We start from the raw sequence: 14,010 nt of genomic DNA, 5'->3' as shown, positions 1-14,010 counted from the left end.
CAATGGGTCAAAAGGTTAAAGATGTTTTCATCAATAAAATATCTGAAAACCAGATTTGTCATGTCTCTCGGTTTTTTATTAGTTTGAGTCTAGATCAAGTTGACTGCACTGGTTTGGTCCAGAAGGAAACCTGCCAAACATGAGGAAATGCTCATGTATTGATACAATTCAGTTTGATTCTTTTTAAATAACAGTGAGAGTGTCTTTTTTCATTGATGTTAGCCACTCAGGGGCTTTCAGACGGGTTCCCTGCCTAGTGCCTACACACTCAGAGAGGAAAATCCCTACCATGGCCTGCCGGGCCCAACAGGCCCAGCCAGAAACCCGTCCAGAACTGGCCCGAGGCTGCCAGGAAGAGCTGTTGTTGAATGTGAGGGGATTTGCATACCCTCAAAAAAGAAACTTCAACGCTTTTGTAGAATGAATATATTTGCCTGCTCATCAAATTCTCCCTGTTAACAGCCCCCCCACACCCCCATACTCCGACAGCAATGCAGCTAAGGCCTGCTAGTCCAACTGTCTCATGGCTGTCCGGCTGCAACAAAACTCTCCACAGCAGAGCTGCCTGTCGCAGATAACAAACTGTCCTACGTATAGAGGGATATGGAGAAGAGAAGAATGAGTAAGACATGTAGGCCATGACACAGTGCTATTAATAGCAGACTTGATAAGAACATGATTGCTTTCACTCAATCGCATTTACAGCTCATTAATCTGGGCAATCTGAAGGAATGATTGACAGGTTGAGGCTAAATGGAAATGCACATTCAGGCACATGAACAAACATTTGTTGTATACCTTTGATTGGTTTTTCATAAAGGATAGGATCACATTTTCTCAAGTCTACCATAAAACAAGCATGCCCATATGTACGTTGAAAGAATTTTGTATAAAATAGACTAGATAGGACTTGATATTATCTTCAGCTGAACTTTAGAATGTATTTTTGCACAGAACGAGGACTGTAGATGTTGTCCCACATTACTTGTATTGAAATCACATCAGGAAGGGATATTTAAAGGACAGGAGGAAGTGAATGCAGCAACCACAAACACTTTGTACATGTGGACATGTGAGTATTGAGACAGACTAACAAATGGAAACTATCCTTTAAAGTGTTCACATGATGACTGAGATGCAGGAATGACATATTGTTGGATGGCTTCCTGAGCGACACGCCTATTTCTAGCATTTAAAAATAGATCTGCTTCTTTGATGTCTTGCATTTTTTTCATTTAATCAGTTTTATCAAGTCTTACCTTCGTATAGAAACATTATTTTTATTGCACTATTGCTTCCAGCCACCAGTGGCAGCACTCAGCAAACTAGAAAGCTATCAGGAACATTTTAAGAGTTATGTGCCGTCTTTGATTTTACATGGACTCAGTTTTAGGGAATTCACCCTGACTCCATCAGTCACATTTGTTCAACTAAGGTGGGTTTATATTTTCTATTATCTGACACAAAAGTTGCTTTGAAGCGGCAAAAATCATCATTGTTATATTACAGTTTTTTCCAACAGCTTACACACATTTTCAAAACTATGTCTCCTTTTTACACACAATTCCAAAAACTGCACACACAAAATGCTAAATGCCTCACATCTCCTTCAAAATGAAACTGCATTCAAAATACCATAAACATATCTCAAAAACACTTTTTTCATAATAGTACATTTTTGGATATACCATGTACACACTGTTGTTCTAAATCTGAATTGTATGCACTTTGTGCAAAACAAAGTCTAATTGATTTGTAATGCTGAAATAGTCATTAGATAGTTGCATGCAGTTTGGACGCCACTGTAAAGCTACTCAAGATGGGCTTCTCTCATTGGTCAATCTGTTGTTGATCACATGATGAATAAGTGTGGTGCTCATCTGATCAGAGATGGCTCTCCTTCTTTCTCTCCTTCCTCCTCCTCCTCCTCCTCCTCCTCCTCCTCCTCCTCCTCGTTGTTGTCCCCTGTCTCTCCCTCCTCCTCCCCCCCTTGCTCTCTGTCTATTGTTGGCATCCATTGTTCCAAACAGGTAATCTGACCTTTGACCTCTGTATAGGCCTATACTAAAGCAGTGATTGGTTAGTGTTCAGTTATGACATAATGTGTTTGCACATGTGAAGAGTGTGTGTGTGTGTGTGTGTGCCCTGGTAAATAAATGTAGCATTTTGATTGGTTGTGTTTAGAAAAGGAAAGCAAGTCACTTCCTGTTAGATTTTTGTGTCTTAGGTAGAGAATTGTGTGTAGTGTTTTGAAAGAAGTGTTTTATGCAATTTAAAACGGAGTGAAAGGCTGAGAAATAGCTTCTGGTTTTGGAGATTTGCTGTGTAGTTTTGCACATTGAGTGAGAGGTTTCAAAAATCGTGTGACATGAAAAGATTTTGTCTGCAAGCAGTTGGAAAAAACTGTAACAATGGATCAAATAACTTTGTTTAATGTGAACGGTGTCACTCAAAGTAATGAGCACACATGCGTTCTACTCAGCTGTACTGTGTTTTAAGCTGCTTTCAACTCATTGTTTTGGTTTAAAAGGACAGTTCACCCCAAATTAAAAATACACATTTCATCTTACCTGTAGTGCTATTTATCAATCTAGATAGTTTTGGTGTGAGTTCCCCAGTGTTTGAGATATCGTCCGTTGAGATGTCTGCTTTCTCTCCAATATCATAGAACTAGTTGGCACTGTGCTTGTGGTGCTCAAGCTTTGTTTGGGAGCATTTTGAAAGACCGGACAATGAAACAGCTCAGTGCAAGTTGTGTGACCGGTTTATAAGGTGTTTTTGTATTTGGTTAACTTCGAGTGATTATTCCCGTTTGCAGCCTCTTACACATCCTCAACAGGCACAGAATGGATTTCGATAAAGTAATGGTTTAGAAATCATTCAATGGTGTACTTAAGCATATTTCGTTAGTTTTTACAATATATTTCTATAAAACATTGATTATATAAGGGTTGCCTAGATTTTCAGAAGACAAGTACCAGACATTCCACCTGGCATTTCATAATTAGCGCTGCAGCAGATGTCACGCTGCAGCACGCAGCTCACTTGATCACGCAGCAGAATTGATCATTGAAAACTGTGTTGATAATGGACATAAACTTTGTTCTTTAGTCCTAAAAATGATACAAATAATATAAAAAATGTCAGTTTGGGATTTTGGGAACGCATATTTGAATAATATCGATACAGTACTTGGGCTAAAAACAAACCAAAAATACAGCCATTTCTCGGCCATTTCCCGGGATTCCCGTAATGTGGGGGATCTATTTCCCGGAATCTGATTCATCTCATTTTCGGGAAAAATATTAAACCCTAGTTGGGACAAAAAATAGCACTAAAAGTAAAGTAAATATTGGAGACAACAACGAATGAATGCTTACATCACTCTGTCTGCTTGATGTGCGTATAGGCAAGGATTTGCTAACACATTCCCTATTTTAACTTTATAAGTAACATATGTCAATGTTGTTTACAGCTTTGTTACATTGCCCCCAAGTGGCGGGTTTATATGCCAGAATTCCTATCTTTACAGGCTAACGTCATCAATACATCATGGCTTAAAAACACTAAGGGCCCTATCTTGCACTCAGCGCAATTGCCTTTGTACACCGACACATGTATGATTCCTATTTTGCACCCGACGCACAGCGGACTTTTCCCTCCACAGACGCACGTCGGTAATTTAGGGAATGTATTTGCGCCCCCGGGGGCGGTTCAAAAGTTCAAAAGGCGCAAAAGTTACTTGGTGCTATTTTGCAATTTCAGAAAACAATTCTGCCACAGACCAGGAAAAACCTGGTCTAAAGTCAGTGGTGCTAGTCTAAAGTCAGTGGTACTAGTCTAAAGTCAGTGGTGCTAGTCTAAAGTCAGTGGTGCTAGTCTAAAGTCAGTGGTACTAGTCTAAAGTCAGTGGTGCTAGTCTAAAGTCAGTGGCGCTAGTCTAAAGTCAGTGGCGCTAGTCTAAAGTCAGTGGCGCTAGTCTAAAGTCAGTGGTGCTAGTCTAAAGTCAATGGCGCTAGTCTAAAGTCAGTGGTGCTAGTCTAAAGTCAGTGGCGCTAGTCTAAAGTCAGTGGCGCTAGTCTAAAGTCAGTGGTGCTAGTCTAAAGTCAGTGGTGCTAGTCTAAAGTCAGTGGCGCTAGTCTAAAGTCAGTGGCGCTAGTCTAAAGTCAGTGGTGCTAGTCTAAAGTCAGTGGTGCTAGTCTAAAGTCAGTGGTGCTAGTCTAAAGTCAGTGGCGCTAGTCTAAAGTCAGTGGTGCTAGTCTAAAGTCAGTGGTGCTAGTCTAAAGTCAGTGGCGCTAGTCTAAAGTCAATGGCGCTAGTCTAAAGTCAGTGGTGCTAGTCTAAAGTCAGTGGCGCTAGTCTAAAGTCAGTGGCGCTAGTCTAAAGTCAGTGGTGCTAGTCTAAAGTCAGTGGTGCTAGTCTAAAGTCAATGGCGCTAGTCTAAAGTCAGTGGTGCTAGTCTAAAGTCAGTGGTGCTAGTCTAAAGTCAGTGGCGCTAGTCTAAAGTCAGTGGTGCTAGTCTAAAGTCAGGGGCGCTAGTCTAAAGTCAATGGCGCTAGTCTAAAGTCAGTGGTGCTAGTCTAAAGTCAGTGGTGCTAGTCTAAAGTCAGTGGTGCTAGTCTAAAGTCAGTAGCGCATTATTCAGATGCTATTTTAGGGGCACATGCTTGGCCATAATGTAGCGTGTGCACAACGCGCATACACTTTGCTTCTCTCATTTACACGGACGCATGCAGTTCTCATTTTTGCAAACCATACATAATTACAAGGAAAAATATTACTGAAAATGCGCTTCAGGTGTTTTGCACTTTACAGTACAGTCCTCAAAAGGTCCCAGCATTCTTTGTGGCTTGTTGTGTTTCACACAACATTTCCATGAATCATGGATGTGTTGATGACATAAATGAGGAAATATTAGAGGACTTAAGGAGACGTGATGTTGCAAGTGGCAATGCGCGATGCGCTCCTGGTGGAGCGGGTGGACGGAGATGAAGTGGGGGGAGGAGGAAGGGGTACACCAGGAGCAGGTGGTGTGTTTGGAGGCCCACGCTCCATGGCTGCAGCAATCCTCTCCAGACTTGAGGAGATGCCCCGAGAAGCCTCAGCAACATCGCCACCCGACCAAGACGGGCATTTATTACTTTGCCGCATCCCGGACAGCTCCCGCTGGCGTGCGCCAGGCAAATCCGCCGTCATAATAGTAATCTGGCATGGAACGAGCGTGCCTGCTCTTAAAGGGAATGTGAGATGACGCTCTGATTGGTTTATTGCACGTTACGCCCAAACCACACCTAGCTACTTCAGACCAACCCATTTTAGATTTGCGTCGGGAGTCATTTATCCCGCCGGTATAAGAGCAACAGCGCCGGAGATCCGCCCACGTTTGATACTTGCGTTTCAGATCGTTAAAATAGGGCCCTAAAACTATTTAACATCAAAGTCGTTATCTTTACCTTTAACCAGCAGGAATGCTTTTGCTCACTATGTCTCATACTGCTACTTCTAGTCTTAACCTTAATTTCAAGCATGCCTTTACTTAATCCCTTCTTAAGAACCCTTCTCATTTGTGGTTTGCTGTAAAGAAGTCAGATTGATGTAACAACGGCGCCGAAGGGCCTCTATTTCAGGTCCCTAATTTGAGATGCTGCATCAAACCAAATAGCCCTCTTAATTTCAGGGAGCTTTGATTTGAAAGTTTAAAGAGTGAGTTGCGAAAGACTCTTCCCGCAGTAGCCAGCTGGCAGCAGGTGATAGCTAAAGCCGACCACAGAGTGAATCCACACAGTATGTGCCAGTGAATGTCTTTATAATAACCTGTTTACCTTTGAATAAACGCTCAGACACTTGTCATTCATCCTCCAGTCAGTTCCTCGTCCCTCCTGCTTGTCAGAGTGCTCAGCTGCTCTCTAATGGATTTTCCACTGCAAGGTTTTGGGATATTTCTCCTTTTCCCCTCTCTATTGCTGTGAAGAATTTTTTCCAGATGAAAGTTTTTATGGAATAAGAGGGAAGGGAGGGTGGCTGGATCAAACAGACTGGTTCAGAGTGCAGTCCGCTGGTGAGGAGGCCAATCTGATAATCTGTGTTGTTTCAATTTACAATAGTACTTCGTTTCAGTAATAAGAACATTTTGTCATTATATTTTTTCACTTATTTAGGGAGTGTGGGATAACACTGAACAGACAGCATGAGTGCAGCTTCACTTAAGATCAGGTTTGACTTCTTACACCAGTCAATAAAAAAGTCAAGAACTGGCCCGTGCTCCTCTTCCTGGTCATATAGGAGACTAACCAAGGCAGTATCATCCGCATACTTAATAAAGTGCCTGTTAGGAAAAGTGCTGGTACAGGAGTTTGTGTACAGGATGAACAGCAGAGAAGATAAAACACATCCCTGTGGAGATCCAGTGCTAGTGGTCACATCGTCGGAGAGTGACGTTCCAACTCTGACTCGTTGTAAAATACTGGGCTTCATAGTGTTAAAAGCAGAAGAAAAATCAGCAAATATAATTTTTGCATGAGCCTTTGGCTTCTCTAAATGAGTGTGCAAAAGATGCAGCAGAGTTGCAACAGCATCTTCAATTCCTCTGGATGCTTGATACGCAAATTGCATAGGGTCTAGAAGGTGCTGCGTTTTGGAGATGATGTAGCTCTTAACTAGGCGCTCAAAGCACTTCATTACCAATGAAGTTAGTGCAATAGGCCTAAAATCATTAGGCTCCTTAGGCCTGGGGATTTTTGGCACTGGTACAATTGTCGATGTTTTCCAGAGAGTGGGGACTTTTTTCAAGTTAAGAAAGGACTTAAAAAAGCCTGTAAACACAGGTGTGAGCTGCTCTGCACAATATTTTAGAACATCTCCTCCAATATGGTCAGCGCCAGGGCTTTTTCTAATGTTACAACCTTTAAATAATTGAAGTACTTCTGTCTCTTCTACGCTTATACTAGGAGGGATGGCAGTCCTAGTGAAAGCCTCATCACTCTCGCTGCTCTCAAAACGGCAGAAGAATGAATTAAGTTGGTTTGCCATTTCCTTACCATCATTGCCATTCAGGTTAATGGAGGGCTTTCCCCTGCCCTTATGCGGAATGGAGGTCATGTTTTTTATTCCTTTCCATGCCTCTCTTGAATTACCAGAAGCCAGGGAGGCTTCCAGCTTCTGTTTATAGCTGAGCTTATCCAGCTGTATTTGCCTTTTTATTTGTCTCTGTATATCCCTCCTTGCAGACTCATCCTGATTTTGATAAGCTTTTTTTTCTCTTTGATAAGTTTTTTTAATTTGCCAGATACCCAAGGCTTATCATTAGAGTAAACCTTGTATGTCTTTGTACAAGGCTGCAGCTCTGGGCTTTTCTTTGTGTCTCCGAGGCGTGCTCCTGATGATTCCCACATGTACAGGTCAAGGAAATTAGCCCCGCCCACAACATTTCGATCCACAAGCGACAACAGTCGACGGGAATGTCGAGTGAGTGTGAACGAGTGTGAACTATTGGATAAAGCTTATAGTTAGGGAGTGAGGAGTTGCAGTGTTCACCTAACTGGCCCACCTGCCTCTCTTCATAATTGTTAGATTAATAATACATAACAAAGTAGAGGGAGACAGGCCAGCCAAGCCCGATCCGGCAGGGGGAGAGTTCTAAGCCCGAACAGGCTACCTCTCCTTATGACCTGTCTCTCTTAGTTACGCTGTTATAGTTACGCTGTTATAGTTCTAGACTGCCGGGGGACTTCCTTCCTTTGACACAGTGAGCTGCTCTCTCCTCTCCCTTTCTATTACTATTACTATTTGTGTGTATCCCGTCCCAGAAATGCTTGTACGTTGGGCCTGTCAGTTAGAGAGGTAAGTTGATTTTTGCAACTGATTGGCTCGAAAACCTATGCAGGACGGCAGACGCTTAACGCTTAACGTCTTGCGATTTAAAGTCCTCCACAACGAAATACAGTCATTAATTACACCGCTTAGCTGTATTTTAACCGGACCTGTCTGGCCGCAGTTTCTCCGTTGTTTGCAAAAACTTTCCTCCGCTCCGTTAGCTAACGTCTAGGTATTTGTTGTGCTAACAGCTAGTTAGCCTGCCTGCTAGCTGGAGTTAAAGCGACCCACTCAGGATTTTGCCTCCTGGGAAATCTATTCTATATTTTGGTAGCAGTAACGGGCTATCCACAGCTTGCTAACACAAGCAGGAGCACTTGCATTGTATTTCGACTTGTGAACCCAGCTGAAAAATAAATGTGCTAAGTGTACTAAAATTTAACATACTTTTGTGTACTTGAAGCCACACTAATCATCATTTTACTTCGTGTGTTCATGATTAGTTAACTTGAAGCATGCTATTTTGGAACAACTAATTTTGTACTAAATATATTTAAATTGTAATTAAATTGTAGAAAAGCTCAACCTGAAGTGTATTTAGTGTACTTTTATGTGCTAAAGTGGAACAACTTAAAGTATATTTTGTATACTTTAAGCATATGGCTTTATATGTACTAATACATGCTTAATTAGTAAAATTAAAGTGTACTTTCTTTATATTATAAATACATTAAAATGATTTGTTATTGTCTTAAAAATATATAAGCTTTATACTTTTAATATATTCTTACTGTGCTAATAATGTTATATATATATATAAAATTTACTTTTGGTTTATTCCAATTACTAAATAAGCATACTTTGCAATTAATAGTCAATATACTTTATCAATACTTTGCTATATTATTTTCTACCTTGCACATACTTGCAAATGTATTACCAGTATACTAAAGGCTGAAAGACTTGTGGGACTACTTCCAGGTGAAAAAATATACTTTAATGTATTTGTACCATATCTTAATTACAATAGTACATTGTAAATACAAAAAACTTGTATTATCTCTTAACATTTATACAACAAATGTATGAACATTTACATTATGGCTTTTAAACATTTTCAAATACTGGTACTTTAGTACACTTTGTAGAAATAGGTCCATTTCAGGCAGCAGACCTAAACATTACAAATACATTTTGCAGAACATTTTAGTGAACAATGAAAAACAACATTCCTTATTATTGCACGCCTAACCCCTCCCACCATACAGAAGCACACACCACACATTATGTTCCTTTTTTTGGGCTGAACTGCTCATTGTTACACTTTCGTCTGATGGCCGCGCGCACATCAGAGACAGTCGTCTGTGGAAACTCCAGAAGAACAGCGTCTGTTGACTGAATCGACAAGTGATAATGTAAGTCACGTAGCATATTCATAGTATTTTGAACAGTACATCAAAGGCGTATTCCAGAAAGGAAGTTAAACAAATTTAAAGCCAAACCCTGAACTCTGAGTTGACTTAATCTGTGAAGTGAAACTCTGAATATAGGCTATAAAAACAGTCTCGTGATTGCTCCTCACTCTGGTTTTATTCATATTCTGCATATTAAACAAGGTAAAAGTTTATTCAGTGGATATTTCAGCTTGGAGCAGCTTTTACCACCAACAGATCCCTACTGGTTAACACACATCTTGTCTCCTAACATTCTGCTGAGTAAATGAACATGTAGAAGAAGGCAGAGGTGGTGGTCACCTCCACCACGTCTGACAGAGGCAGAGGAGCTGGTCCTGAGTCAGGTCGCTGGGTGACCAGAGGCGGAGGGCGTCACTCACCCCCAGGACCCAAGAGGCAAACACACACTTTTATATACAGATAGTACTAGAAGTTATTTAATATTATCCTAAATGTGTCAGCAAATTAGAAACATGTACTTTCAAATTGCATTGTCAATTTGCAAGCTGATGGTTAGCCTACTTTTGTAGTTATCTGTGGGAAATAAAGAAAGCCAAATGAAATGTGAATGATTCCTCTTTTTCTGACTGCTGCAAGGTGATTGATTAACCTGCAAAGTGATAAAAATAAAGAGTTCCAGATCTGAGAGCACGTCAGCGGTGACATGTAGCCTGATATTCGATGTGCAGCCGGACTGAGAATATTGTTCAGATAAATGACGGACTGATGAAAAGTGGTACCGTTCGGCTCAGGGAATGAGAGCTCATCTAAACGAATCTAAAAATCCCCCTGTTGTAAAACTATGTGAATTATTTCTGCTTCAACATGATGCTGTTGAGAAGGAAAGGACAGGCCCTGTCAGACAGCTCCGTTGTACTTAGGGTTTCTTCAAGTAAACCTGCCCGCGAGCAGGTTAGGTTCCCAGAGTCAGTTACCATGGTGGCTGACACAGAGTTTAAGAGACCTCTCATTCAGGAAAAAAAAACAAAAAACAGAGTTTTCCTCATCTTAGGGTTCACTTACGTTTTGACATAACCTGCTTCCTGGAATACCCCTCTGGAAACTGAGAAATGTTATCAGTATGGTATACTAAATAGTCCAACATGTATTTAATAATTACTGGTGGTCAGTTTCCGTGTGATCTAGCGGCTATAGAAATCACAGAAACTTTTGAATAGAATACATGTAACTCAAAACAATTACATACCTATAATAGCCTGCACTTTGTCAACATCAAGCTGTGTTTTTGGTGCTCCCCCCTCCCAGACTTTCCAGTTAGGGTGGACTGTGCAAGGCCCTCCTTTGTGAATACCAGGACAGCCAACTCCTGGGCAAAAATGGTCATGCGAGATCTATTCAGCCGCAGGAAGGCCCTCTTTGAAACGGTCACTGTGCTGCCTGCCAAGGGGTGCTGCATGGGAGAGAAAGAGAGGATAAATTGGACAGATTATCTCTCCCTACTTATGAGGAATGAACAGACATTATCCAAACATTAAAAATTCAATCTTTACTTGGAAACACTGCTAGTATATATAGACCACTAGGGAGTGCTATGACCAGTGGTGTTGAAGTTCCCACTGACAGCAAGATAATGCATATGACTGATTTGTGAAACATATAACCTATTAAATCCCATCACTTTACTGTTGACCCAATTACCAAGAAGATGATGCCAAAAGTGCAAATATAGAATAATTTATGAATGAACTGTCAAGTAATTAATACATATGTTCATCCCTCAATTATAACATACCATTTCAATTTCACTGTCCACAGAAGATGATGACGCTGCAGATGAAGGAGTCCCCCTAAACGAGGACATCAATGCCCGGACACATTCCACACACTCCCTCATTAATTTAATCATTTCTGGCAGATCTAGATGAACGTAATAATAAGTGGGAAAACATTTGGTTTGTTAGTTAGTAAAAGTAATGGTACTTAAGCTCAGTACAGAACAATAAATAATGTGGAAACACCCTGAATCATTGGTTAATAAACATACTGTGTTCTGAGATGTCAACCCCTCTAATTCCAATCTGAACACCCACCGTGAAGGGATGACATGATTTCATTCATTCCAGGTGCCATGCCATGACCAGTATTAACATCTGTCAGCTTCTTCAAGAGAGAATGAGAGATTAAAATCACATTTAACTTCATTAAGGTAAAATAGACATTTACAGAACCTGATGTGAGGAATCGTGGGAGGAAATAGTGTCAGATATGATGTTGTGTTCATTTTGTAGGTTAGTGATTGTGATTATTTTATGCTTGTTTTTTCTGGATCCCAATAAACACAACACTACAGTTTGTCCAGCTGTCATGCTGACTGACTGACCTGTGAATGACAATCTGACAGCTGTGATCCAATCCTGTGCACACTTTGTAGGTCAATTAAGATTTAGGATTGTAATTATAATAAATGCTGTTCTAAAGTTTTTTATTATTATCAGCCCTTATTTATTATTAGTGACTTATTTTTAGACACACGTGTGCATGTCCATGCTTTTGACTTTGATACTTTATTTCTCAAAGGAAATACAGTATGTTTAGAGGACACTCTTCTAACCCACACTACCGTGTGGGACAAAACATTAATGAAAGGAGCTTGAACATGATTATATTGTTGAATATATTAAAGTAAATGAAATACATTATGCTTAGATGCAGTTGGGTGAAAGATATCTGACCTTTGCCTGACCTATTCATTCAATATAATATAATTTTACCATAATAATATAATATTCAATATAAATGTACTTGCCATTCTCTGGGCTGAGGAGAAACCCAACTCTTCATCTGAGGCATGGTCTTGAAACTTTAAAAAGTGAAAAGAGAAAATAGCTGTGAAAAGCAATACAACAGAGAAATATTTTTGTCTGAGAGTACACAACAGCTGGGAAAGAAGTATGACGTACAATGTCATGCTGTTGTGAACTTCCTACGTATGTGGCGTCATCAGAACTTGGACTGGATGCCAGGGGTAAAAGCACACGTCTTGCTGCCTTGTTAATCTTTGCTCGCTTTCCCTGAAGAAAAACGTTTATATGGTAAAAGTAGGAAAATGATTAGTTATATCCTGAAATGTTAATTGTACTAGAAACTACAATATTTAATTAGAAAAAAAGATATACTGCAACACAGCAGTTGATGTTGGCATTAACTAAAATTGTAGTTGAGTTTTTAAAAACTAAAATGGACAAACTACCTTAATAATTAACACAAAGAAACATGCAAAATAGGTGATTCACAGGACTAAAAGATTATGTCCAATATTCCTCAAATCAAGACCTTTTAGTGAAGTGTCTGAGGGACACCAGTTTTTGCTGTTGTAAACTTTGTAGCCCCCTGCTTAAGAAAGAAGTATGCCTTACCCCATGAACACGTTGTGGAGATTCATTCTCAGAACTGTAGAGGTGATCTTGTGTGTCCAGGGCCCTCTTCTGAGACAGGGAAGTCTTCAGGTTTTGTAACACCTGGTCCCTGGCTGCCTCCTTAATCCTGGTTTGCTTTGCCTGTCAAAAATGTTTATGAAGTAAAAATGTTGGCATCCTACAGAAAGCTTTGTGTAATCAAGTTCACATTTTAGATGTCTTCTTATTTAAAGTTCCCTTAATTATCTCACCAATCCTCAGATATAGCATATTTGGTGTCTCTGTACATAAAAATGCATGTAATAGTTGAATATATCTGTAGACCTACCTCTGGCAGCTACAACAACAAAATACTGCTACATCGAGATGTTTCAGTATTATTCATCAATGTCATATATAACAATAAATCAGTCAGAGGGAGCAATCAGTACATTTACTTTGATAGTTTTGCTACATTTTACTGCACATAATTATGCACTTTAACTTGAGTGGGATTTTTTTTTTTTTTTTTTTTTTTTTATAACTTATATAAATTATTTGAATTTTGTCAAGACCTCTACCAGAAAGCACCTGGGTGTGGAGCTATCAAAAGCATTGGAGACAGCATGTCAGCTTGTGCAGCATTAAGGAATGCTGTGTGCACTCACCGTTTTAGGCTTCACTACGTCGGTCTCACACATTTTCTTTTTCATGCGCACACCCCTGCTTTCCTCCTCGGCCCAGATATCCTTACCGAGAAGGAAGAAATTCTTCTTCGACACAAGTTCTTTTTAGGAATCTGATATACGAAAAGAGTACAAAAAATAAGTTTAGCCTAGACATTTTTCCTAACAACTACCAAATTAAACAGTTAGCTGCTAGCTAGCTGACCGAGTTGGAAAAGTAATAGGTATACCAATTACCGTATTCTCCACACTTGCCTCCAAATAACAGCACCTTAGCAGGCACCGTCCTGTTTGGTTCTTTTCTCGTGGGCCATTTTATTTCAATCCAGTTCGAGTCGTCATCAAGGTCCGGCTGGGATGCCACTTGGGTGAACTGGTCGCTACCCAGAATGAGCGAGGTACTTCCCACTTTAAGTGTTTTATCAAATAAGTAGTTGACGGCGAATTTGAACATTGCATCCTCCAAACCTGCAAACCTGCTTTCACGCGAATGACCTGACCTCGCTCAGATTTAACGGATGTCGGATGAGAACGTCAGCTCTGATTGGCTGAAATTAAAAAACGAAATTGATGCACTTGATTGGTCAGACACTGTCATAATACAGTTTCTCTATCACTCTGACAGTTACTATACAAAATCATCATGCCAGCAAAACGAAGCTTGAAGAGACATTTGAATTCTGATGAGACTCAACCAGAGAC

The 14,010-nt window shown here is 40.2% G+C and overlaps 1 protein-coding gene across 1 annotated transcript; it reads right to left on the bottom strand.

The window, feature by feature from the left end:
- Positions 1-8,787: 8,787 nt before the first annotated feature.
- Positions 8,788-13,762, bottom strand: LOC114557391 (uncharacterized). Its single transcript, XM_028580820.1, has 9 exons — positions 13,546-13,762; positions 13,291-13,409; positions 12,644-12,784; positions 12,188-12,298; positions 12,034-12,087; positions 11,318-11,387; positions 11,020-11,144; positions 10,474-10,677; positions 8,788-9,207 (listed from the first exon to the last, which is right to left on the bottom strand). Exons 1-8 carry the CDS (start codon positions 13,760-13,762, stop codon positions 10,474-10,476), a joined length of 1,041 nt encoding a protein of 346 aa, XP_028436621.1. The 3' UTR covers positions 8,788-9,207.
- Positions 13,763-14,010: the final 248 nt, after the last annotated feature.

This window comes from Perca flavescens, chromosome 6 (assembly GCF_004354835.1).
Source record: "Perca flavescens isolate YP-PL-M2 chromosome 6, PFLA_1.0, whole genome shotgun sequence".
NCBI lineage: Eukaryota > Metazoa > Chordata > Actinopteri > Perciformes > Percidae > Perca > Perca flavescens.
Note: the sequence above shows the minus strand (reverse complement) of the source record. Positions and strands in the feature narration are given on the sequence as shown.

What these genes read in the sequence shown, in the direction of transcription:
- LOC114557391 (XM_028580820.1), bottom strand. Translation starts at nt 13,762, where the DNA reads ATGTTCAAATTCGCCGTCAACTACTTATTTGATAAAACACTTAAAGTG. An exon ending in AGGCAAGTGTGGAGAATACG is followed by an intron (nt 13,410 to 13,545) that starts GTAATTGGTATA and finishes ATTCCTAAAAAG; the next exon opens with AACTTGTGTCGAAGAAGAAT. An exon ending in ACGTAGTGAAGCCTAAAACG is followed by an intron (nt 12,785 to 13,290) that starts GTGAGTGCACAC and finishes CATTTTTGACAG; the next exon opens with GCAAAGCAAACCAGGATTAA.